Genomic DNA, 27842 nt, shown 5'->3' with positions numbered 1-27842 from the left:
ATCCATTATCGGTTCAGCTATCACAGACGCTCTGATTGCATTGGAAATTCACCAACTCCTATAGCCTCCTCTTCAAGAAAAATCGATCTTAAATCTGTTGTTCTTGATTTCCATGCTCTGTCGTAGCTCAGCCTCTGTGTTTGTGTGAATGATTGTGTAATCTTATTGTTAAAACAGTGATTCACCTCAGCCTTTGTAGCATTCATGATGCTTTTTTCCCCCCTACGCAGCCATTTAATTATTCCTTATTTGTGTCATGCATATGTACAGAAAGACAGTCTTCTCCCTCTGGCTCTCCAGAAGGTCATTAACCTCAATCTGTCTATGCAGCGTTTGAAGCCAATGATTAGCATCACCTGATTGGCTGGATACTATGGCTGAGGTCTGTACTAATAAGGCGATGTGTCAATCCATCGTGCTGAACTAACTGCATTTAAAGAGGACATGACAGCAATGGATGACTGTCCATGATAGTTGTTTGTCGACAGCACAGTAAGAATGTTTAGCAGGTCAGATTGAGTGCATGTGCCCACTCTCCAAACCTGCATGAACTGGGACAAGTGGATTCATGCAACCACATTCCCCTCCAGCAGAAACAACAATGAAAGTCTGCTCTTCCATCCGAGCTAGGGGGTTGTGTTTCCTTTGCTGTGGGGGTGTAGCATTAAACTCACAACACCTGACTCCCCTGAGGGAATGGTTTGAGCTTTGGGGTCCAAAGAGCCAAAGCAGTTTATCAAGGAATAACACACTTTGCAGCACTCTGGAGATGTCCCAGTAAGAATGGCCTGCACAGAGAGTCAGGTAATTGAAATAGATCCGTAAGTTATGCAGAACAACAGGAATAAACCTGTGTTTCTGTTTTCCGAAAAGCTGAAAAGAAATTTAAACCTCACCAAACTCCAGAGACCTTCAGTTTGTAATGGAAAAGTGTTGAGGACAGCACAGCTGTGTAGCACAATAGATTTAAAGGATCATTTAGCAACAAAGCTTTTTACTCCTCTTCACATCCATATCCCAGGGGTCACTCTGCTGTGAACGTGGGTCAGCCCAACTGAGTGCACTCTACTGGAAAGACTCTGGTCCCTGGTGCATTCACCCAGCAGCATGGGGGGGAGACAGGAGCCGGACTTCTTCATTGATCTATGTAGAGGGGGAATTTTTAGCTTATGTTTGTTAAAGCATTTGACAAAGTTGGGATGTCTCAGTCTCTGCTGCTCACTAAGCTTTGTTTTTTAATGGGGGTTTTCAGTTTGGTCTTTTTCTGTGTCCAACTGAATTGACACCCATTTAACACCTATCACATTAAAGGAATGTCACTGTCCATCCAGGCCACACACACACACACTGCACATTGCGCCTGGAGACCTTCTCCACCAACACACAGCTGGCTACCACCTGCTGTGGTGCAAATACTTGCGGAAGACACTTCCTATCACTTAGCGTGCTTTTAGCACCACTCCAAGCTTGTGGAATCCCACTGTTACATGACAGAGTCCTGCTTAGTAGATGCACCGTAACAGATGGAGGTGCTTTTTGTCTCTATGTATTAATTATGGTCACTACTTGTGTACTAAATAATGAATGCACGCTTAGTATAAGGCACAAACTATATACCTAGACTGCAGTGAGTTGGCCTGTCTTGATGCACAGTACATTCTCCCTCTCCTCTACTTTTTGTTGCTTTTCCTTTATGCTCCAATAAAGCACATTTTTAACAGTGGACTGCTCATCAAACTGTCTATATTCAGGTTAAAGTTTATGGGTAAAATATGTCCTTTATATGTGGACATTCAGCATTTGGAAAGATTTTCTGCAAGAAATCAATGTTCAGAGTCCTGCTGATGAAATGAAGCTGTGTGACTATGAAGCTTTAAATATGGACATCTTACCACTGAATTACACCTCCCACTATTACTCTCACGTTGACAAAGAAGCACACACAAAGATGCTTTTTGGCTACACATTTTCTACTCAGCCTTGATTTTGAAGTCTTGAGACACTCACAGGTCTATTGTTCGGTGCTTTTTCACATTGTCTAATGCAAAGAACTGATTCAAGCCATTCTGTTGTGGCCGGCTATCTCAGTTGTTATCTTTTTTAAAAGTGTAGGGGGTTTGTCATACTTTCAAGAAAGCTTTGCGGCAGCCCATTACAGCCTCACTCCATATATCTCACTGTCCCATCTGTGCTTCCGTCCTCCCATTGGCTTTCATCATACCTCTGATGGGACTTGGGGGTGTAAATGACTCACGCAGTGCCCTCTGGGTCATTTCTGCCCCAGGCTATTACTGCCTCATTATCCTTCTCCCTTTGTCCTTTAGATGCATGGCTGTGAGTGTGCGTCTTTGTGTATAGGCCTTTCCTGTTTTTCTATATTCTCCACATTACTCAGTATTCACTATTTTTAGCTACACGCTTTTCTTCGGTGTATTGTGTACACCAGTGTACATCCAGTGCCACCGAATACATCAGTCCTGCATTAAATCCTTAGATATTTGTAGACAATAACTGGTTTGAAGGTGAATTCTGTTGCTGTGTATTTATATTTTATAACATTTAAACATCAAGTTGTCTCTGACATGATGTGCAACACAATGGAAATTAATTAATGTCATCCTTCGGGGCAGAGCTTATGACTGATCTGCATTGTCACACACGTGCACTCATTTTTCTACATGCAACAATGGCACTCTTAGGTTTGCTCACTATTTTGGGGAAATCGTGGCATTATGCAACACTCCAGCCTCAGGGTGAAGTCATTTACAATGGGAAACTGGGCCATGCAGCGAGTTATAGAGTGTGTTTGAACCATGTGGATGAAGTTTCTCTATCTTCGTGTCACCAATATGGACAAAACCGTGTGCAAAGACTTTTTTAGTCTCTTTGTCATGCCCACCTTGCTGCCTCACCATCAGTACTCACACTCCATCATTCTGTCACCATCTCTTCACCGCTTCTCTTTTGTCTCCTTTTGTGCGCCATCTAGATCTTGGGGACTGTGTTTCCACTCAGCTACATCTTCCTTCCTTTTGTTTCCTGTGTCATTGCCTCCAGCCTCCTTTTCACCCCACCCCCCACGCCCCGTCTACAGTATAAAGACAATGGAGAGGAGACAGGACAGTGCAGCCGGCCACTTGAGTTAGGAATGAGTAAATAAGGAGAATGGTGTTAACACATTGAGTTTGCTTTTATAGGAAACTACTCAGACCTAATTTGAGTAGCAGTTAAGTGGTCAGGGCTGCCAGTTTGATTTTACCAAACACTGAATGTGTGTACACTCCGGTCGGTGAAAGATAAATGGTGTTTTTAAATTTAATGGAAGGTTGGAGCACTCGGGAAGTGATGGTTCCAGGATGAGGTTGTGGAGTGTGTGTGTGTGTGTGTGTGTGTCTTTGTGAGTGTACAGTCTCTGTGTATGGCCCTCTACTGAATGGATGCTACATAATTCAGAAGCCATTATTTTTACACCACTGAGAAGAAAGAATAGTAAAGAGTAAAAGAAAGTGGAGAACGTTGTCTAGGTCGGAAGAGTTTTGAAGGCAGACTTGGAATAAAAGCGTCTCCATAAAAGTATTAATTTGTAGGAAAGAGTAATCTCCATGCCTCTTTTTTTAAATTAAGCAAAGACTATGAGAGGTTTAGAGGCCCAAATACCATGAAACTTACTAGTAGCCATAAAGAGTCCCAGCCGGGGGCCACAACTCTCTCCCCCTTCTGCTTTTCTCTGCATTGCCTGGTTGCAGAGGAATCACAAGACAGAGGCAAGGCAATTTAAGCAGGACTGTCACATGCTGCTTAATTCAAATAGTCTGTGATAATTCGCTCTTTCACTTGTCCTCCCTCCCTCCAACTAACCTGGATGTTACCATGACAATAAAAGCGGCTGGGTGGCCCAGTGTTTGTGCTTTCAGCAGGAGTTTCCCCCCCTTTTTTCGCCTCTGTTGAACAATTTGAGGCCGTCTCCCACCCATCCCCCTCCCCAACATTCATATTATCCACCTGCGCCCCACATCTCCAATCTTATTTATCGTGTTCAACTCAATTACACCCAGTTTACGCCAGTGCTCATCACTTTAAACCCCGCCCTTCGCATCAGACGGGGTGCCTCATCACTCTCAGTGTGTCTCTTTGTCTCACCTTGATGCACACCGCCATCCATCTGTCTGAGCACACCCATCAACACTTTTACTGTCCCACCTCTCAAACCACAGCACTACATTTCTACTAATTTCCACATCTATTTTATGGGGCACTCGAGAATATGAGAAAGTTGAGGGGTCAATGACTCCTGGGGTCAGGCTCTGATTGCCCCAGCCTTCCCTTGACACTTCACAGCATTTTTAAATCCTTTTTTCCACCAGATGTGTGGCCTTGTAAGTGAAAAGCATGTAGCCGTGAAATGGAACAAGATGAAGCACTGCCCTAACAGATGGATCTAGGGAGAGGAGTGAGAATAGAAAGAAATACTGGTGTAGGAGGAAGCGAGCAAATGATAAAACAACGATTTATAGCGCACAAAGTATAAAAAGGTGAACACACATCGCAATGATCTCTACATATATCTTGCAGATGTATTTTTTTTTATATTTTATTAGCAAAGTCAACAAGATAAAGACTGTGTCAACAGCTGTTTTATGGCTTTTGGAGGATTTTTCAATTTGCGATTTACCTGGCTCTGTTAGAGCAATCGCTGACACACCATAATCCTGCAGATTCTCCCATTTATGAATTTTAATCCCACTACTTGACTCGTTGGACACATGACATCACAGCATGAGAACAGATGGCTCAGCACCAAAAAGATTTCAGACAAACTAAAAAAGAAGAGGAAGGGAGGGATTGGGGGGTTGTTGTGGTGGTGGTGTGTGTGCGGGGGGGAACAGAAGGACAGAGCTTGAATAAATCCATCTGCTCACAGATGGATGCAGAATTCATTTGAGGCTGTTAGGACAGTCTTGTTGCTATTTTTGTCACAACACTCCGTCTCTCGCAGAAGGTGGGATGGGGGCTAAAGGAGGAATGAGAGGGAGAGAAGTAGATGAGATGCATGAGGAGGTGTCTGCTCTCCAGCTGGAAACAGGGAAGGCTGAGATGGAGGATAACAGGCTCACAGAATGCAGCTGGCCTTGTTTCTGGGGCTGTAGCAGACATATTCATTACTTTTTATTACCACACTAATCACATTAACTGTTTATGATCATCTCAAGTGGTTTGTTTGGAGTCACAAAACATCATTCTTACATTATTATGTCCTAAATTGCTAGACATTAAGGAGGGAAGCACGTGCTGCCATTGTAGGATTCCATACAGTGGGTCTAGTTTAATGGAGGCCACATGAAAATAAAGGAACCATCTTTGTGGCCAAATGGTCAAATTTCCAGTTCATTCATTAAACAGTATAAAGTGTGTTTAAAGTATAAACACACTTTAAAAAGTAATTAATTTATCCTGGTAATTAATGTGCTCCAGTGCTTTATGCTAACACTTTATTACAGCATTGTTGTGTTAGCCCATATATTCCCAGTCATAGTTGGCTCTGTATTCCAGGTTTAAATGGTTGTTCATGGTACATGACATGAGATCTGATATTTTCTGCTTCTGACTCATGCATCATGTCATTTCCTCCCCTTCTTTCCCCCCCTTTTTTGCATCTAGTCTCTCATATTTCTGGGATGTGTGGCAGCTGCAGGGCTCGGCCTCAACCTCCTATGTCTGGCCATCTACCTGAGCTGTTTGTGCTGCTGCCATAAAGATGAGGAGGAGGAAAGCAAGAAGCCCAACCCCTGCTGTGTCACCTGGTCCGCTGTTGCTGCCGGCCTCATCACATGGTGAGATAATCAGGATGCAGACAAGCTATTATGACTAACTGCTGATTATAGTGCAAACACACTCTCTGTTGATCTGCTGTTCTGCGTTTTCCCCATTTTTTTTTTTTTACTGGTCATTTTAAATTCTTCACGAGGAGCTGTAAGTAGATGATGTTCTGCACAGTCTATTCCCACAAGAGCCATAAGTTATTATGGCTTGTTTGGATATCTGTCCAAAGTACACTCACTACCCACTTTATACCATCCTATATAGGAGCTAAGATATGAATCCTTCTTTTACAAGATTATAGTTTTAATAAAACTGAGTGATAGATGATAATTGTACTATATGTAGGTTCTATAGCTGGTGACTACCAACTATAGAACTTGTACAGCTCTGAGCTTACAATGGCACAAACAAAATACTGCAAAGCACTATATGATCATTGTGGGAGAGGCCATCCTGATGGCGTGGGTGTATTGTGAATATTCTGCTGACAATGTTGTATTGTAGTTATACTGTTGAACTGCAACAGACAAATCTCTTTACTTTAATGCCTTAAACCTCTGTAACCAGATGCACAAAGTCTGCAAAATAATATGCTCAAAACTATATTGTATTGTAGACTTTATACATATTAGACCAATGCATGTATTTGTTGAATAGCTTATTATATTATGGTATTGAGCTGTAGGGGAGGACTACCAGATACAAAGAAACCAAAAAGAAAAAGAAACTGATAGGGATATTTAAATACAATTAAACACATTGGATGAAAATAAAGGAGATGAAAGTCACTATGCAGATCTCAAATCTAGATACGGCTCAAATAGTACTGTGTTTTTCATGCTTGTAAATAATCAGCTTAATGTTTGCTTGAACTATCAGTCTATAAAGTTTGTCAGGCGTAGCCCATTTATTTTGCTTCCTGTTTACATCACTGAGTGGCTAATGCAACCCGATGCAATAATGGAAAGCAGGTTACAGGTGCATGGTGAATAAAATTACATTTTTCATTAGTCCCATTAGCACATATCTTGTGCCACCAGCACAAGACAATAAAAAATTATAATGCACAATGAATTACGCCTAATTGTCATGTCTTACGCAGAAGCATATTGAATTTGTACAATAAACTGCTTAAATTATTAAAGTCAGACTATTTTAGAGGAGGAGAAATGCTTCTTTATTTTCCAGATGATATCTGACCTAGTGGATCTCGTCAGATTTAAGCGTGGAGGAGCAGCGTAGCTGTGCTTTGTTTTGGCTGGAGGCTGCTGTTTCTCATCAAGTCTATGATGAACTGAAACTTTCCTGATGGGGAGTGACATTACGGTTAGATGCGATGAGGATTAATGATAACAGTTTTATAGCCTTTAGCTGCTAGTTATTCAGTTTTAGTTGGCTCCAACATTCTGCTGCTGTGTGTGTCAAACTTGCAAAGCAACCCATTAGGCTGCTGACTAATGTTAACCATTACAACCTGAACCATGAACTATAGAAGCATAGATTCACTTATATGGACTGATGCACCACAGTCAGAACTTAAATCATCCCATGCAGCCAAAGTCAGTCATCGAGTTGTACTCCACCTTCATACTAGATAATTTAATTTCTTGCCAGATTGGATACAGAGTGCACATTTCTCTAAACCATGTGACAGTCATGTTTAGCAACCAGAGTGAGTAATATTAGATTAGGCCTCAAGCATTTTCTTCAATCTTTCTTTCCCCATTTTTACAGAGAAGATTCATTGTTAAATGGAAATGCATTGTAAACAGTGTAAAAGAAATCCTTGACACTGAGCACTGCCAGCTCAAGTTTGTGTTCCGAACTATTTGTTCTGCACTAGTTGTATTCATGTTTTATTGTACATCCACTTTCTTCTTTATCATATATGTGTGTGTGTGTGTGTGTGTGTGTGTCACTTTCCTCTTCTACCACATGCATTTCAATGAAAGAGCAAATGAAAAGTACAATGAAACAAAATAATTGGTTTTCACTAAACCACCTTAAAGAAGCAGACAAGAGAAGCTTACCACCTCAATTCATAGCCAACTGCTGGCCACTGACGAACATTTTGTATTTCAGAATACCCTCGGATCACTGCTGTGAGTAAAGCATCTCTAAAGCACTAATCATACAACACTTAGCTTGGTCTGACACACATTTATTCGATGCTTTCTTGCCGTTGAGGGTTGCAAATGGATTCTGTTCCCACCAAGTCAACCAGTCTTCATTATGTGATATTTAATTATTTATGTGCAGTTTCTTAAAATGTAGAGTGACTTACAAGGGCAGCCATTAAAGATGTATGCCACAAGCAGCAACTGAAAGACGACAAGAATAATTGGGATTTGCATTTTCCAAGTTGCATTTTGACTTGGCACGTTGTTGGATGCAGTTGGAAACTAAGAATTGCAGGTTTAAAAAGGACCCACTTATAATGCCAGACAAGTAAGATATAAAACAGGAGGAACAAGGGAGCCTACAAAGTAGTAACAAAACTCAGCAAGAAGACAGACAACAAAAAACAACCAGCAACTCGGTGAGGAGCAAAGTAACAGTGAGTAACAGAGTCAACAACAAAAGGTGCAACCAAAAGGGCGGAAAAACCAAAGTACAAACACAAGGGAGCAAAGAGCCATAAACCAGAGTTGGCAGAAGTCATGAGAGGTTGAAAGCAACCTGGAGAGCAGCATGGTGTTGAGTGAGGGGATCTTATAAAGGAAGACTGGAGCACAGGTGAAACAGATCTGGTGATTAAGGTGAGTGAGCAGAGGAAGAACACAGGTGAAGACAATCAGGTGATAAGAGGAGAGAGTAGAGAGTCAATCAGTCCATACATGGGGATAACAGGAAGTGGCTGGGGTATAAGATCATGACAGGAAATCATCATTAATTGATTGCTTGGGTTGTGGGATTGGTTTAGTCTCATGGCTTTATGTTTTTAGCTTTAAGTGGAAACCTATGTCATGTGAGAGCATTATAAAATCCATCCTGAACATACTGTGTATCTCAAAATTCAGTGCTTCATTTATTTATTTTGAATCTCTAACAGTGTTCAGTCGTAATCCCATTAGAGTGACCTGTTTTGTGCTGGAGTAGATTTAAAGAGATTACGTGGCCCGACTTGAAAAACTGTAAGGCTTAATATAGTGAGATGAATGAGGTGGAAGGAAACATCCTGTGGGAATTCCTTTCTTTATCTGACGCTCAACTTTGATTATCAGTCTTCTCAACGTTCCAGGGATAGATACTGGATTTTGTATTTGATTGAATCCCTGTTTCTCCTTTCATTTCGCTTATTCTCCCTCCACAGAGTCTTGTTCGTTCTCTTGTCTTCCTTATGTTTCTGCTTAAAGTCTTGCCTTGTTGTCCTATAATTATGTTTGACAGTGGCTGGAGCTGATATGCCGTGATGTCCATCCTAATTAACACTAGTGAAGCCAGAGCAGATGTCACTCGGCTGTGGTTGCATCCCAGTCCAGAGAGCAGCATATTTACTCTGTAATTGTACTGTACAAGTGATCAAACTGTCCATGGCGAGGACATCTGGACTGTGACAAAGCTTCTGATTTGCTTTAACAGTTCCGAATATCTCTAGTTTGTGTGGTACTGTGACAATAAAGTAAATGCCTGCATAGTTTTTCTAGGAGGTTCTAAATGTAAAATAACAAGTAACAAATAACCTCTATTGTTCACAATATAATGTCTGTTGTTCACAACAAACAATTGTGGGACAAACATTCATTTCACTTTAATTTAAAATGCTTTATTCATCCCACAGGGGCAGTTTGAGGCAAGCATGTGTGCGTACACAGCAAACCTCAAATCAGCTCACTCACACACACAACATCAATCTAAAAATACACAGCATGATAATGGAACAACAAAGTGTGAATTAAGCAAGGGTTAATAGCAGTGGCCTGTTGCCAGTCAGAAATCAGAATTAAAAGTTAAGCTGTCCATGTTTACATCGTACGTCCTCCACTGGATGAAGAAATGCTTCGGTACTCAAGCATCTTAAACCATATTAGCAATAAAACCGTACCAGCAGTCGTGTTTCAGAGCCCTCACTCACTCTTTTTGGGGTCGTCTATGTTTAGTAACTGACAATTTAAAACTTTGTTTGTGCGGCGCCTCAAGCCACAGAAAGGGCAGAGTGGTTATTTTTGACGTTTGTGCGCAGCAATGCCTGCATGAAAATATCAAAAAGCAGCAAATTGTGTTTATGTTATAAACTCACTGCATATCAGTTATTTAAGCTCGATTTAATCAGGAGAGATCAGGATCTCTTTAGCAACAGACTGTGAGAACAAATGATAAAAATACAGTTCATACGTTTTTACAAATTGCTGGATTTTTAGGGAGGGTGGTACCTTGAAACCTCAAGAGTTGAGGAGGGCAGAGTAAAAATAAACTAATCTGTCTATATTTGTCGTCTCAGGGGAGTCTTTGGTGCCATTTTGGGGCAGAATGTCCAATACTGAAACATGTCAGAGTCTGTTCAAAGTAGCCAAGGGCATTTTTTGCTGGAGGCTCTTTTTCTGGAATCCCTTCACTATCTTTTATCCACTTTGTCATTCATCAACGTGACAGTTTGGACTTTTGCTCAGTGCATGCCAGCTCAAATCTAAGATATTGTTTCCCTTTGAATAAGATATCTTAAAGAGCAGCACTGACTGAACTGGGAGGAATGAAGGAGTAAAAGAAAGGTAGGGAGAAAAAGACAGGTCCTCTCTCTCTTTGTACAGGTTTCTTCATAATAATTAGATTTCTGTCTAAAAATATTTGCATGGTTCAAAGAAGTGATTGTCCCAGCTACTTTTACCCAATACATGTATCTGCTCCTGTTGCTTGAGGGGATCTATGTGAACACACAGAGATGAAAGAAGCAACTCCCTTTGTATATTTTCTTTTGTAGGTGCTACTTTATAATGGGCAAAAGAACTGTGCCAGTGTATGCACAACAATAGTGGACTAATAATAATTGTGGGCATATAAAGCAAGTGAAATCTTCACTCACTTCCTCCCATTTGCAGAGTTTGTTCCAATGCTCTTTGCTTTTGTTTTATTCTACTATGTCATGATTGTTTTAGTAAAACTCTTTCTCCCCGTCTGCCTCTGTTCAGTATATGCTTGCTTGGCTCACATCTGCCACTCTCCAAACTGATGGTTTTATTCACGTGCACTCGCCTTTTTTCCGTTAAAACCTGCTGAGTGGGAGGTTTACCTGCAGGGGCTCAGTTAATGAGAGCTTATTCTTGTTGGGCTAATTAGGAATACAACCCCTGTTGTTCTGCTCCACCTCCATCTCAGTATAAACCACAACACACTATCCCTGCCAGACTTGAGCGATCTTTCCTGTATCGTGGGCATCGCACTGTGAGCGTATGCCATGAGACGTTATAATGCTACATAAGATCTACTTTGGGGATTTACATGGAGAAAGCTCGTGAAGCTGCTTTCAAATCCCCTCATATGGCAATGCAGTTGAACAGCAGTTTGGGGAAAAACTGAAGCTCAGAGAGACTACTTAAGGGTGTGTTTATGTTGGTGGTTATTTTGTTTGTGCTGAAGCTCCAGCTGAACAAATGAAATCCTTGGATGACTGAATATGCAAAATGGTTTCAAATTATGCACACACATTCCCAAAACCCTGTGTTGTATAATTTCTGTTTCAGAGTGTTGTTTACATAAATTAACACAGAAATCCAAACAGTTTCTTGCAGTTTCAGTGCTCTATAGATGCAGTATATTTGTTTTTTCGGCTGTGGTAACAGAATGTTAAAGATTTGCATACATGTAACATGTCTGTCAGAAATAGATTCCGTTCTTATCCATATGTACTTTGTGTTGACTACTATCTTTCCCATAACTCGAACTCTGCATGAAGTCTCCAAGCTGCTCCCTCAAGACAGACACAAACATCAACACTGCCTTTCCGAAGCACTGCCAATCATGCTGATTGGATGACTATTTACTGTACATAGACAACCAGCTGAACTGAATGGAGAAAATCTGCCCTATAACATTTCTATCTCCTTTCAGGAGTTGTCCCAAGATGCTTCATTATGTTTGTGTTTCTCCAAAAAGTCAGTTGATGGGGAAATTGATGATAAAAAGAAGCTGTGAAATAGTCATTACACCACACTTTTGTAGGTAGTAAATTTATCACTAAGCAATGCCGTCATGTACATTTAGTACAAGAACAAAATACAGGTACAGTACAGTACAGCTCCTCTCATTAATTTATCAAAGGCTTACCTGTCCCTTCGTACCTCTTCTCCTTGCAGCGTCGCGGTGGGCGTGGGTTTCTATGGCAACAGTGAGACCAACGATGGTGTCTACCAGTTGTCGTACTCTCTCTACAATGCCAACCATACACTGGGCGGTGTGGACAGTCTGGTGAGTAAAGAGAGACCTTCTGACATTAGTGTCGTGATTAACATGATTAATATCTTTAAAATATACTCACATACACTCAACTTATAATGTTCTTGTATGAATTGAGTGACATCACGTTAAGATGCATCCAGCCAGAACAAACTGCTCTGAATGAAGGCTTGACAAATGCTGTATACACACACACACACTCACACACACTCACACACACACTCACACACCCAGGCATGCACAAACACACATGCAAGAGGGTAGGAAAGCCCAGAGGACTCAATTTAGCATGCATTGAACTTCTTTTTATGGTCGTTTTATGGCGTTTTACCACTACACGCAAATTGACAGTCTCTCCATACAAAAACACTTTCCTCCCAGACAGACAACTAACACACACGCACACACATACACACACACACACACACACGTACTCTCACCCTCCAATGCTCTACCTTCTCCCAACTGCTGTGGCCACAGCAGAAACAAAGACTTGTTCTGTGGCTTTCTTGTGCTCACTTTAGCTCAGTGTTCATAATCATTTTCTATTTTTATCTGTCTCACTTCCCATCTTGCCTCCCGTTTTATAAAACCCGATAGAGACAGCCAGATGTTGCTCTCCGTTTAAAGTTTCACACTAATGACAAGGCACGAGTTGGATATTTTAGATCTTTTATCAGTTGACTTGATATTTCTGTAAATTGCTAAGAGACTTTTGTGGATTGACTTTTGGTTATCAGTTATAAATCTGTTGGGCCTCTGTATAGATGACACCGTTATCTTTCCCTAACCTAACCTGACTGAACATATTAAGCTGCTTTCTACTCAGTACTCAGTGGTTTGATCTGGCCTAAGATCTGTATTACAGATGTTGCTTCCACATGGTAGCAACCAGTATAGCCCTCATTGTGATAATGCATCACATATCTTCTGCTATGTCATGCTAGCAGCTAGGCCCACAACATAAGTCTACCAGGAACCTGATGGTGGTCACTGATGATCAACTGTGTTTTACTTACCACATCTCCTGTTTCTAAGGTGTGCAGATTTGCCCTTTTCAACATCAGAAAAATCAGACCCTACCTTTCGGACTATACAGCACAACTCATTCTGCAGGTTCTGGTCATATATCGACTGGACTGCTGCAATGTCTTACTCTCAGGGTTACCAGCTTGCACCATCCAACCCCTCCAGATGATCCAAAATGCAGCAGTGCGCCTCATTTTTTATCAGACAAAAAGGCCCCACATTACACCACTTTTCAGATCTCTACACAGGCTTCCTGTAGCTGCCCGCATTAGGTTGGCCATTTGTACTAGCATCCTCCCACGGTACTGTCCACTCCACAAAAAAGCAGTGCTATTCGATTGATTTTGCATTATTGGTGAAGTTTTATCGTGACAACGTGACTGTCATACACAGCTGTGGCCATCAGCAGCTCTTGTACCACTGATTAATTACATTACTGTAAACCACCATCACCGTAAGCAACTACCTTTACTTTGTGTAGACTGACTTGACACTTGAATTTGGATCAAAATGTACTGATCTGAGACTTGGTTTCAGATTTGTGGATTATTTTGAGACTTGTGTACTGACTTGCAACTTGAGGCTTGTTTAGACTGACCTTATATTTGGAGATACTGATGTGATACTTGTCTTCTACAGTTGGATTTGAGTTTGGACTCAAGAATTATGGACTGTTATGAGACTTATCTTGGGATATCTAGACCCACTTGAGACTTGACTGAAATTACTGCTCTAAACTGCTGTATATCATAAAATCGTCTGCCAAAATGTTGAATTAAGGTCTTTTTCATCAGTTCAAGTCAAGTCAAGTCAAGAAGCTTTATTGTCATTCCAACCACATATAGCTGAAGCAGTACATAGTGAAATGAGACAACGTTTCTCCAGAACCATGGTGCTACATAAAACGGCAACAAGACAAACATGGGGCTGAGGACTGCTAAGTTGTCCTAGCAAAACACATAAAGTGCATCCTGTGCAACCTAGTGCAAACAGTGCAAGAACACAAGGAAAAAGTGCAGACAGACGTCAGAAGACAGTGCAAAAACAGAACACAAAACACAAAACAGCAGCGACCAGTAGCGGAAATGAATACAATTTACAATTGAAGGATGGAAACATGTCGAATCTAGCGAGTATGTGTGCTCAGTTCAGTTTGTTGTGTGTGTGTTGAGGAGCCTGATGGCTTGGGGGAAGAAACTGTTGAAAAGTCTGGTTGTGAGGGCCCGAATGCTCCGGAACCTCTTCCCTGATGGCAGAAGTGTGAAGATTGGGTGTGAGGGGTGGGTGGGGTCGTCCACAATGCAGGTAGCCTTGCGGATGCAGCGTGTGGTGTAAATGTCCGTGATGGAGGGGAGAGAGACTCCAATGATCTTTTCAGCTGTCCTCACTATCCGTTGTAGGGCCTTGCGATCCGAAACGGTGCAGTTCCCAAACCAGGCAGTGATGCAGCCGCTCAGGATGCTCTCAATGGTTCCCCTGTAAAATGTAGTCAGGATGGGGGGCGGCAGATGGGCTTTCCTCAGCTTCCTCAGGAAGTAGAGACGCTGCTGGGCCTTTTTGCTGATGGAGCGGGTGTTGAGTGACCAGGTGAGGTTCTCCTCCAGATGGACACCAAGAAATTTGGTGCTCTTGACGATCTCCACTGACGCTCCATCGATGTTCAGTGGAGAGTGGTCACTCTTTGCTCTTCTAAAGTCAACAACCATCTCTTTAGTTTTCCCAACGTTCAGAGACAGGTTGTTGGCCTTGCACCAGGCTGAGAGCTGATGTACCTCCTCTCTGTACGCTGACTCGTCGTTCTTGCTGATGAGACCCACCACAGTCGTGTCATCAGCGAACTTGATGATCTGATTCGAGCTGTGCATCGCTACACAGTCGTGAGTCAGCAAAGTGAACAGCAGTGGACTGAGCACACAGCCCTGTGGGGCCCCAGTGCTCAGCATGGTGGTGCTGGAGATGCTGTTCCCGATCCGGACTGACTGGGGTCTCCCAGTCAGGAAGTCCAGGATCCAGTTGCAGAGGGAGGTGGTCAGACCCAGTCGGCTCAGCTTCCCAATCAGCTGCTGGGGAATGATGGTGTTGAATGCTGAGCTGAAGTCTATGAACAGCATTCGAACATATGAGTCTTTGTTGTCCAGATGGCTGAGAGCCAGGTGGAGAGTAGTGGTGATGGCATCGTCCGTGGAACGGTTTGGACGATACGCAAACTGCAGCGGGTCCAGTGAGGGTGGAAGCTGGGACTTGATGTGCCTCATGACCAGCCTCTCGAAGCACTTCATGATGATGGGTGTGAGTGCAACAGGGCGGTAGTCGTTGAGGCAGGAGACAGTAGACGTCTTCGGCACCGGCACGATGGTCGTTGACTTGAGGCATGTAGGAACAACGGCGCTGCTCAGGGAGATGTTGAAGATGTCAGTGAAGACATCCACGAGCTGATCTGCGCATTCCCTGAGGACCCTGCCAGGAACGTTGTCAGGACCAGCAGCCTTCCGTGGGTTGATTCTGCGTAGAGTCTTCCTCACGTCGGCTGTGGAGAGACAGAGCACCTGATCATTTGAGGGAAGGGTGGATTTCCTAGCTACCGTGTTATTCTTTACCTGTACCTCAAACCGGGCGTAGAAGTCGTTCAGCACATCTGGGAGGGAGGCATCGCTAACACAGACGGGTGGAGTTGTCTTGTAGTTAGTGATCGCCTGGATGCCCTGCCACATGCGCCGGCTGTCTCCGCTGTCCTCAAAGTGGCCGTGGATCCTCCTGGCGTGCGCGCGCTTCGCCTCTCTGATGGCTCGGGACAGTTCAGCCCTTGCTGTTCTTAAGGCCGTCATGTCTCCTGCTCTGAAGGCGGAGTCCCTCGACTTCAGCAGCTCACGCACCCAGTTTAATGTGAGAAATGACATACAGTATGACCAACAATATAATTATACTTGCTGTACCTTATTATAGGTTAAACATTAGCTGAGTGTTATTTCCTTGGTAGTTTGTGACCAGCAATGATGTCAGTGCAAGCAGAGATTCTGGGTGCTTGCTGTCGAAGAGTAGGGATTAAGTCTCCATCTGTGTTAATGGAGATTAATGTGGTGGTATGTGAACCACTCAGCACAGTCACTCAACATTGCCTGAGAAATAAAGTCTTTGCTAAAAGTGTATAGAGTACACTCACAGCACTCTTTCGTGGCATGTTAGGATATCTTGGAATGACGATGAAGGCAAATTATCTCTGATTTTAATGGAGAGTAGGTCTTAGATGTCGGGGTCTGGTTAATGCACTTTATAAATAATTTAAATTGGAAAGATGTAAGAAGCCTATGGCTACTGATGTTGGAAGGTGCATTGAGTAGAAAGTCATCTGGGATTAGTTCTCATGTAACATGCATCAACCAGCTGTAACTGACTAACACCAACTGTAAGCATGTTCGTCTTTTAGATTTACTCCATTTCATGAGGATAACCCAGTCAGGCTTGTATTACCTTTTTATTAATGCACAGGGACTGATTTAAAAACGAATTGATGTTCACTGATTGCTTCCTATTAATCTTGTAAAGTACTTAGCCTCGTCCATTTCTCTATATCAAGCAAGAGTCTATGGCAAGAGGAGACAAATCATTAGCATATAAGTTATGTGAAAGCTTGTCAGTGTGTTCCTCTGGGATTTGTGAAGTTGTGCTAACACAAAATTGTACATAGTGGCCTTTATTTTAGCATTCTTTGCGCGTGAGTGTGCTCGGCCTGACGGTGTGCGTGAGCAATTTCCCTGCATGCAGCTATAGACTGTTAAGGAGTCTACTTCTTGAGCAGGACAAAGAGACCAGTGTGCCACTCACACACACCTCCCAGTCTTCCCCCACTTAATCAACCATGAGCTCAGGAGACAAAGCCTTTTGATGGGGAAGAACAGGGAGCAATGGTAGCCCGTCTGATTGACAGAGTCAGGATTGAAATCTGTATTGAAATCATTGACAATGAAGGCCTCAATGCCCTTTGGCCTACTCAGATGCCTTTTAGCTGAATCCCAGAGAGTTTAGAAGTGAGTTTGCTTCTAAAGATTCAGCTTGTTAAAGAGGAGAGGAGAAGGTTTTCTTTCTCGGCTACTATTGAGCCCTTGATTAGTTACGGTCTGGAATATATGCTTATGATGTGTTTATGAACACAAACATCCACACACACAGTCTTTCTTAGTGAGAAACAAATAACTTGAGCGCTTTGGAGGCATTACTTTGAAACAGAGATGGGGGGGGAAAAAGCACAAACAGGGCATTTCAATCTGGTAAGCAGCCAGCCAGGATGTTTTATCCATGCTGTAATGGGAGTGATGTGACATTTGAAGCATTTAGTCACACTAATAATAACTCTATTGTTTGGAGATGGGTGAGAAGGTTTGGCAGCCAGTCACTAGGTGGACTCGGTCAATGTCTAGGTCAGTCACTGAGCAGTTGGCCACAGCAACAGGGTTTGGAAGTTGGCCCACTGCATAATTACAAACAGGCATAGATCACACCATACTCATAATACGCTTTTTGTAATAACCAAAATAAAAAAGGGACTGTTAATATGAGGGATTTAGTTTTAAATTTAAAACTAAATGTACATTTTTGTCTTGGTCAGGAAAGAAATCTCACAGAGAGAACATCCAAACTCCCGACGCGCAGTCTCAGTTGCTCAGGGGGAGTTCAGATGCCCTTGCTGTGAGCTGACATTACTAAGCACTGTGCCAACATGCTGTGTCTTTTTGTAATGGACCGCTGTGCTGAAAAGGAAAGTGGGAGTCTGAGTCTGCAGATTAAACTCTTAGTTTACTAGTGCACTTCTAGGTCCAGTCTTCAGCTATGTTCAGAACAAAAATGAGATTCTGGCAACAAGTAAACAAAATGATTTTACTTCATAGGCACAGTGTGTCTGGGCTAATGCTTTGGCTGATGATTATGGATTTTAAAAAGCTATTTGAAAATAGAATTTGTGTTTCTTTGCATTCATATGAGTCACCTTATGCGTCTTGTATCTCCTGGATGTCTCTTTGTAGAGGTATTTCAAGCATGTCCAAGTCAGAAGATCCTGAGGCAAACCCAGTACACACCTTGGTATTAGATTTCTCTGTATCTGACAAAGATCTACTTTGAACTCTAACATCACAAAGAAGAAACTATGAAAGGATATGACAGCACTGCAACTCCTTTGGGAGATACAATACTGTACCTTGGGAATACATCAAAGAAATGAAAGATACTCTATCTGTGGAAAAAGACATCTGGACTACCTTACAGCCTTACAGCCTGTTGCTACTGAACACGAAACAAACTTCCCTTCAACAGCTGTAACGCAGAGCAGGTTGCAGCATCATTGTCTCTCTCTTACTCCTACTACTGTAGTTTTGTCTTTTCCTCAGTTGTTTTAGAAAATAGACAGTACTACTACTAATACTCAACCAGAAGTATAAATGCTCAGCCCACTAATTTGTGTATACCCCAACTACAATCCCTCATGCTTCAGCTTGTTGTAGTACTATCATCTAGTCATTATTTATTCATTTTGCTTGTGGTCTATGTCGGGTGTTGGTTTTTCAAAAGCTTTGATGTAATGTCTGCTGTGTTTCATCAGCTAATCCATAAACACCTGTAAGTCCCTCCGAAGAATAATGTCTATGAACTCTTGATGGTCAAGTATGTGAGAAGAGAAAGTGAAATAGAAAAGGATATATTTTGAAAGAGATCGTTGTTACACAACAGTGAAGATGGGCTCTATCTTTGGGGTGACTGAGCTGCCAAGGCACTTCGGATGCATGTTCTATTTCACGCACTAGCTCCCACATTCGAGTTTAATTGAATAAAGCTTCTCCACTATCCAGCAGAAACAGTGAGTTAGAGCCTTAAAAAGGTTTAGACCTATATCTTAACTGTTGTTTAACTACAAGACGTACTGTATGCAAAGTGGCCCTCATTTATCAAACATTTACAGGACAACTACAGAATATAGTAGAAGAGATTCTCGGATGGTTGCACAGCAGCTAGAAAGGGCACTAATTATTTCATAGACTGAAAAGCCAGTAGCACTCGCGGTGTGAGAGGTATGGGGAATTGGTTGGCAATTTTCCTGTGATATGAACTCTCGTACCAACAAAAAATATTAATTGAAGTATTAGTAGTAATATATTGTTATATAAAACAATATTTTGTAATGGCATAAGATGGATTTAATCTATTTATTTTATAATTATTGTTAAAGATAAATTCATAAATACCAGGGAATGGAGCCAATTCCGCAAGGAAAATAATCTGAGACTGGCAGCCACCATGACCAACACTGCTTAAGGCCGTCAAATAAATACGTACTCATGTAAATGAGAACCTTTAAATAATGCTCATTGATCTGTGTTTTCTAACGTTTCCTCAAGCTAGAATTTACATTCAGCATTTGACAGCACACTGTCCTTTTTTTTCAGCCCAAGGCCACTTGTTTTTCAGAGTTGTGTCATTTATCAGGGTTTTGTTTGTTGTTGCCCTTAAGCTTGTAGAAATGAATATGCCGCAGTAAAACAGCTTTGTGCCAAACGCACTTCCCTGCTATTTTTTGTTTAGGAAAAGATGTGAGATGGAGAATGCTCCTCTATGCCCTAAAACATCAGGCTGAGATAAAGACACTGGCACTGGGAATCATATCCACTTGATCGGTGCGGATGACTTACACAGTCAGGATCAGTCCTAGGCAAAAGAGAGATTAGCTGAATTGGCTGTCTCCCCAAGCATTTCAGATAAAGACCAGATACATGCATTCATTTCTCATCTGCGATTTCATCTGTTCAGTCTGAAGAGGAAGCTGTATATTGAATGCAAAGATTAAAAAAAACCCAGAGCACCACAGGCACTTGTGTAAATGCCTGCAACTGCCACTAGCTGCCTCAGTGTAGCTCTTCTTTGAAATGTAAAATATTAAAGGCAGCATGTGTATGACTTCTGACTAGTTATAACATATTCAAACAATTATATAAAAATATTATACATATTTATGTGTTTGTATTTGTACAGCACCCAATAGCACAAATTGTTCTACTTGCTCAGTAGAAAAGCATTCTGGAGAAATGACTTTCTGGGGTAACTTTTCTCTTGTTTATAGAAAAATGTGCTTCTGAGAGTGACTACTACAGTGAATGATTTTTGGAAACATGTTTTTATTCTTAAGGTGTAGCAGATGATTGTCAGTTGATTACGTGGGGTTTTTCTAGCTCTTCTCCTGCTCGTTGAATGCAAACCAAACTTCCACCAAGTACTTCCAACCAACCTCTCTCTCCCTCGGCTCCAGCAAATAATAAACATGGCAACAATATGAGTTGTCTCTCTGATGAATGCAAGATACCCAGTGCTGAATGAGAGCATTTATTACCCCTTTTAATTATCAAATAGCAGGATGTCTCTGTGAATACCATTTCCCTGTAAACAACTTCTTCGTTCAAGCATAGCACAGAGTAATCAAACCCAAGGAAATGGGTTGTGCCGGTACAGGAGATGCTCCCTCCACACCTGCTGTGTAATATAATCTAGCTGTCTTTGTCCGACAAAGTAAAAATCTAGTGAGAAAAGAGCAAGTCTCTCGTTTTCACTTTGGAGGATTATTTGTCTCCTTAAGGAATAGATTAGCTCTAATATTACATTGCAACGTGGTAAACAAACTATCAGCTAATTAGTGAGGTTATCAGTTTGGAAAAAAAGCCTGTTAAACAATAATTGCAGTCATGAAATAGAGAACTCCAAACTAGCAAAGCTCCTATTTCACCTCTGGACTCTGTAGATAAAGCATGTCACAGATGATGTGCCAGAGGGAGAGTTAATGTGGTGTTATTAAAATGTGCTTTTCTGTGCGATGCTACGTACCACGTGATTCCCCAAACTGTGACTGGTAGCGTATATTGTATGTATACAGTATGTATTTTTTACTCTAGACTGATCAAGACTTACTCTGCTACCATCTGCCATACCCTTCATCTCACCCTCCCTCTCCTCCAGGTGACTGGCACCATGGGCAGCATGAAAAGTAGCCTGCACCAGCACCTCGCGAGGCTGGACGAGATCTTCGCCACGCGTGGTGACTACGTGCAGGCCCTGCAGTTCATGCAGCAGATGGCTGACAACGTGATCAAGCAGCTGCTCGGCCTGCCTGACTGGGACGGGGCTAAAGTGGACCTGGCATCTATTGCTGATCAAACAGCAACAATAGAGTACTACAGGTGAGGAACAAAGAAATACATGTGTCAGGGCTTTAAAGTGCATGGTCATTATGTGCTGTGTTGACTCAAAATGCTCAGCAGGAAAGGAACAGGGTAAACTGGAAAAAAATGGTGCACATCCAAGTGTATTTACATCAAATCTTAAAATGTTGTTTGCTGTAGCTATAGATATTGGTGCACAATAGAAATAAGTGAATAGTGCATCCAAAATGTTGTGGGAGACGAACATTTACACATGCATTGCTGAAATGCTAATGAATAAATAATAGTTTTATACATATTCTATTCTTCTCTATCTGACACTCACATCAAGAGATCAAAGTGTGAGAGAGGTTTTTGACTAACCAGGATTGACACGTATTTATCATTACTGCAGTGTGTAAAAATATTTTAGGTATTAGGGTTTTATATATTTACTTAATGGAGATCCGAGATAATATATTAACAATAGCAGGTATCTATATCTCTTAGATATCTTTATTTGTCAGTTCATGTGTAGGTTGTTTTATTCCAGATTCTGATATTATGACCTGAATATATCACTCAATGTTTAGTGGATGGGATGAAATAATGTGGATGCAAGCATGTATGCAAAGTCCCTTACAGATATGTTTTTGTGACATGTTTGAAAATTAAAACATCCCATTAAAGTACTTTTACTAGTATATTAAGAACCGTCATCCTAGGCTTAATGCATTACTGGTAAACTCATACTCTTATCATCTTAGAGCAGAAACAGGCCCTGTGCTCGTGAAGCTCTAGTAGGATTTCTGCAGGAACAGACACGCTGCTGTGTTGGTATTGATCTGTAATGTGACTCCCCTACTCTGCCGATAATTCAATACCCCACATCGCGCCACACTAATAGAGCGAACAGACCGAGAGCAGACAGCCAAACATTTTAAGCCGTTAATGTACTCGTTAGAACTGCTTCAGCCCAACAAACAGTTAGTGTTTGATTTAGCAAATCATCATCCTGTATTCTCTGTGATAGCTCTTCATACTCATCCAGAAATCCTCTGTTTACTCTTCAGTCTAGCTCAATTGTTACACTGTCAATACAATATAATAAACCCTCTACTTCACATTTTTATATTTCAACTAAATTCACTTTGCGATGTTCTGGTACTTTAAGGGACGTGCGGGCTGTTCAGATTCTTCATTCTTATTTATGTTTCTCAAGTCTCTCAAATCTAGGAAAAATCATTTTGTCAAACAGATTCTTTATTCAAACAAATCCCAACTTTCAGATTTAAATCTGCCAAGAACAGAAATATCATAAATATGTCATTGTACCCCAAGGCTAGCAAATATCTGCCTCCCTAATATTTTATTAGAGCCCTTCCAGAAGTAGCTGATATGACTTCTCTATGAGGGAGGTCGTCATTATCAACCGAAGCGAGCACATCTGGAACAGCTCTCCACTATCCAAAACGTCCATGTGTCTCTGTGCTGCACTCACTCTAATTGGATTAAGATAACAAAGACCAACACGGTGGCAGTGTCACCCAGCAGCCTCCGTGTGCATGTTGATGTACTGTACCCTGCCAAAAGGGGAAAAGATGAAACCAGGAAGCAACAGCGGGGAGATGGTTGTGAGAGAGAGGGCAAGGGAGAGAAAAGGAAGATGAAAGCGAGAGAGTCGAGAGATTAAAGAGAAGTGAAAGAGAAGAGGAAGAATAAAGAGAGCATGAGAGATGAGTGGGAATGATTCTGTAGAGGGATGGAGACAGACTGGTGTGAAGTAAAAGACTAAAAAGTGTTGTAGGAGTGATGAGAGCAGGAGGAATGATGGATAAAAAGAGGAGGATGAACAGTGATTATAATGAGTAGAAGTGGAAGAGAGGAAACAAAAATAAGATGACGTGGATTAGATATACAGAGTGACACTGTAATCAAACTGCTCTGCTACTCAGAAGTTTTATATAGATTTGAAACCATTGAATCCTTTATTAACCATCTGGACAGGCTCTCCGGGTCCAGTCACAGTCTGACCACTGTTCACATAACAGATGGAGACACTGAGGAGGGCAGAACTGGACAGGAGTGCACCCTCGAGCATGAACACACACTCATGACAGCTACTGCATGTGCCTGTTCTGAGGGGGAAAAAGTGGGACACTCTCCCCTCCCGGTTTCTATGTCCTCCTATAAAAAATCTTTTTTTTTAAAGTTAAAGGGCTTTAGTGACTTTAAGGGATATTCAGTTAGTTTTATGGACCTACTCAGTTACTATCCTTTGGGTTGTCTGCTTATTGCAGGGCAGCTACTTCATCTTAGTCTCAATGTAGAAAAGCATCTTTTGCCGATCAACTCTCTCTCATGTGTGTTTTCAGTAGAAAGTTTGGATTTGAGGATGAGAAACATAATGCTATCTCACATAAAAGTTTTAGTTGTCATTGTGCTGAACTCCTCAAGCCGGATAATGAGCAGGTCACTGCCACTAACGTCAGGGCTTTTTGTTGCATAACCTGTTGTCAGCTATCGACTCTCTATCAGCCGTTTAATTGTGTGTCTCTGTCTGTCTCTGCAGGTGGCTCACCTACCTGCTGCTCCTCATCTTGGATCTGATCATCTGCCTGCTAGCCTGCCTAGGTCTGGCCAAGCAGTCTCGCTGGCTGCTCACCACGTGAGTTTCACATGCTCTGAACAACTAAGCTATTTATAAAGACAAGAGCTGTTTTTGTTTACAAAGAAGTGTGTGTGTGTTTGTCATTTTCTCATCCCACACAAGTGGAAGGAAAGACAAAGACTGAAGAGGTAGGGGTAGGATTTTTGAAAGAAGGGGTGGGTTGAGAGATTAGCAGACTAAGTAAATCAGAGCTGGGAGACCTCGCAGCAAAATACATTCATTTTTTGCCACATTGGTGTCGAGGCAGCTGATGCAGATTCCAGATTTTACAACACAGAACAAAATAATATAAATTGTGAATTGCAGAAACCTGACAAAAACATTTTTTACTTCTAAATGAATTGACATTGCAGTGCAAGGCTAAAAGTTTTAAAACATGGAATTTATATTTCCACTGTATGCAAAATAATCCGCGCTGTGCTCAACTCTGATCTAATACGCCGCCCAGGGAGAAAAGATATAAACCATTCTGATGTAGAATTAGATTAATTAGTAGGAATTGGTGTAGAGTGGAAATGCTTGAGGAAGGAGCTCCGTCTCTTCCCTTAGGACATCGCATGTGAATAAGGCAGCTAAGAATTGTATGGTGTTGTATAAACACTGCCCTGCAAACCCTGTTATTTTTTACCATTTGCCTTTAAGCGTTTCCAGCAGTAGGTTTCTTTTGCCAGAGAGCCGAGGAGACATTGGAGCAAAGCCATGTGATGTTATCAACAGTATAACTTCCTAATATTCAACACTATTCCAACACTTGACCTGCTTTAAATGACTTAATTAGACTTCACAGCAGACACAACACGCTGTATCTCTGGAGCCTTGTGTGTTGTCTTGTCTGTAGCTTTGTATTTTGAAGACTTTTTCTTTCTGATCAATATTTAACCTTCTGTGTCAAAAGAGTAACTTCAATAAATAAAAGAACATTTAAGCAAAGCCAAAATGTAGATAGAAACATGTATTCTTGATATTAATATTGATTATTTTATCACAAGGTCCTCTTAAAAAACAAAACTATTCCTATTAGGATGTAGCAGTAAATGCTGATGTTAATATGAGAACCCCACTCATTATAACACTGCAAACAAACACTATACAAATACTATAATATACTGTGTATATTCACATCTTACACTTGCCTCTGCTTTCATTTAATCTCCTTTTACTGTATTTATAACTTCAATTTATTCATCCCTACTGGAAAGTGCATATTTTTGTTGCCCCCCCCCCCCCCCCCCCCCCCCCCGCCCTCCCTCCTGCTGTAAAGGAGCTTTCACAGGGCATGAAATCCACCCAGGCCTCCATTCATCCAGCCGAGCGTCACTCTGTCTCTCTCAATCAGTCAGTTCAGGGTGTGAGCTGCACTAGACTTGCCCTACTAACCACGAACCCACCCCCCACTTCACCCTCCAACTCCTTCGCACACACCACATGAGTCAGTGTCAAGACTATCTGCCCTCCCAAGAGATGCTCTCTTCCAGTAGAGTGGAAGTGGTTGGAGGCATTCGGGGGCAGATTACACTCTGGGGGCCTACCGACTGTTTCTGGTGCTTATAACTGGCTGGCTCTGTGTAGACAAGAAGATACACCCACATGTGAGAGAGGAAGAGATAGCCGCAGACGTTGCTGTCAAGAGTTTTTCTTATTCCGTTTGTGGAAAGGTCGAGTTTTTCTTTGGTATTTCTTTCTGTTTTTTCTGATCAGTGCAAATGCATTTCCTCCTACATCTGTTGTATTGGAGAGGTGGCAGAAATCTCACTAAATGGCCCCTTAAAGCCTTCGTACATAACACAGCAACTACTGCGTGGATTGAACCATAAAATGTCACAGTGTAAATACAGCATAAGCATTTTCAGGCTTCCTTTTATGGATTGCAGGTGCCTGTGTTTCCCTCGTGCAGAAGCAAAGGGGAGAGGAAAATCATTTCCCCAGGTGACAGAAATAATTAGACCTGTCATGAGAAAGGACCTACCTCAAGAAGAACTGTTATGAAAACAATTAATTCCAGTAATATGATCTGGTTAAATTACAGTAAAACAGAAAAACTGCAGTTATAAAAACATATTTACTGCCAGGAAGAAGCAAATGGTAATAGAAGCTCTGTGGAAGGTGATAAAACAGTTTTACAGGGAAAACCAGAGCTGGACAGGTTATCTTGAATGTTCAGTACCAGCTCAGCAGCTAGTTTTTCCATTTGTGCAACTGAGCTTGCTGATAAAACATCTGCTTTCTTAATAAAAGTTAGAATTATACAGGAAGCACATGAATGACTCCAATAAGATAACAATTGAGAAAACTGCTGGAGGCAGAATGTCACAATTTGACAAAACAATTTGTCTTAGAAGCGTTTTGCATGTCCACCGTGCAACTCCAGCTTCCTACCGCTGGTGTGTGGGAGAAAAATATAGAATAAAGCATTTTTACCCCCTCATCACCAAGGTTCCAGTGATGATAATATACACTTCAGTGTTCTTCACTCAGTAGGAGTGATATTGGATTTATAAATGGTCAATTCACAGACTGATAATAATTGTACTGTTTATCATTAAATCAGTCTGAGCCACGTTCTCAGTCTTCTCTTGAAACTTGAGAAATTCTGCACCGCAGTCTCACAATTTGTGAGAAACACATTGGAACAACATAATGAGGTGCATTTTAAGTTAGTCGCTAATGGACTCTGAGATGAGGATCACAAGACGGAAACCAAAATTAGAATGTGAGAGAAAAGCGTGATTATTATGACAAGCTAATTAGCATTGGCAGCGTGTTCCCATGCATGCTGGATTTTTGCTTTGGGGGTCACAACTTTTACTTTGTTCTGTTTTAATTGACTGATATACTGTAGCACAATGATACAACCTAATCTTTTTCCATATCGTTTGTATGAACTGGATTTAACAGCAGTTTACAGCAAACAATCCCAGTTTTTATCCACGTCCCACGTTGATTTAATTCAGACTGACTTGGCCTCATCCTTGTTGAGTGCACTTGTTAGCATCATCTGCCCAGCTCATTGGTCTCTGTGACTTTGTCACATGATGTGCTCTGCATCAGGTTTTCACCCGATTTGCTGCTATTCTGTGTAGCTCAGTGAATCTTCTCTGTCCATCAGTGCCCAAGGCTGAATACAGTCTCTCTTGGTTTGGATGTGAACTGCTGGGACTGAAGGGGCGATAAGAGGACATACTCCCATTTACACACAATGTCAGAGTTGTTTGTAAGAGCGCACAAGGTTTCACACATACTACAACATTAAATTATCAAATACATATGGCTTATCAGGCACACAGGCCAGTAGAAGACAGTTTTTTATTGCAGGTCCTTTAAAACATAGCAGTATTCCTGCTCCTATAGTTTTATTTGAAAGATATATAGAAGAATTACTGAGCAATTACAAGGTTTAAATTAGATAAAGTGTTGTTAACCCTCAGATTGAGGGTTATTTATTGAGAACCCTGACCCATAACAGAGATTACATTGAGGACTACTTCTACAAAGTGGCTTAAAATGAGGAACAAAACTGGTGCTAGTGTATGTTGTTTTCTGTCGAGGTACTTTCTTGTAGCTTTAAGCAGGAACATGAATCTCCCCCAGTGAAAACCAATAATGAGTTTTATTGTGTAGCTCCTCCTCTGCTATAATAACAGCTCTAACCCATCAATCCATAGACTCCACAAGACAGTATGTGTTAGTTAAGTGCTTTAAGTTGCGAGGTGGGGCTTCTTGGATCTGACACCGATAGTGCAACCTGAGGCCTTAGATAA

General features: G+C 41.6%; 1 protein-coding gene across 2 annotated transcripts in view; it reads left to right on the top strand.

Annotated features, from left to right (window-relative positions):
* Positions 1 to 27842, top strand: part of ttyh2 (tweety family member 2) — a 45014-nt gene that overhangs the window by 4976 nt on the left and 12196 nt on the right. For both annotated transcript variants that reach the window (XM_026352128.1, XM_026352129.1), the window contains exons 2-5: positions 5659 to 5831; positions 12111 to 12222; positions 21232 to 21452; positions 23986 to 24081. In XM_026352128.1, coding sequence (XP_026207913.1) covers positions 5659 to 5831; positions 12111 to 12222; positions 21232 to 21452; positions 23986 to 24081 — 602 coding nt within the window. The remainder of the gene's footprint in view (positions 1 to 5658; positions 5832 to 12110; positions 12223 to 21231; positions 21453 to 23985; positions 24082 to 27842) is intronic.

Source organism: Anabas testudineus, chromosome 19 (assembly GCF_900324465.2).
Source record: "Anabas testudineus chromosome 19, fAnaTes1.2, whole genome shotgun sequence".
NCBI lineage: Eukaryota > Metazoa > Chordata > Actinopteri > Anabantiformes > Anabantidae > Anabas > Anabas testudineus.
Note: the sequence above shows the minus strand (reverse complement) of the source record. Positions and strands in the feature narration are given on the sequence as shown.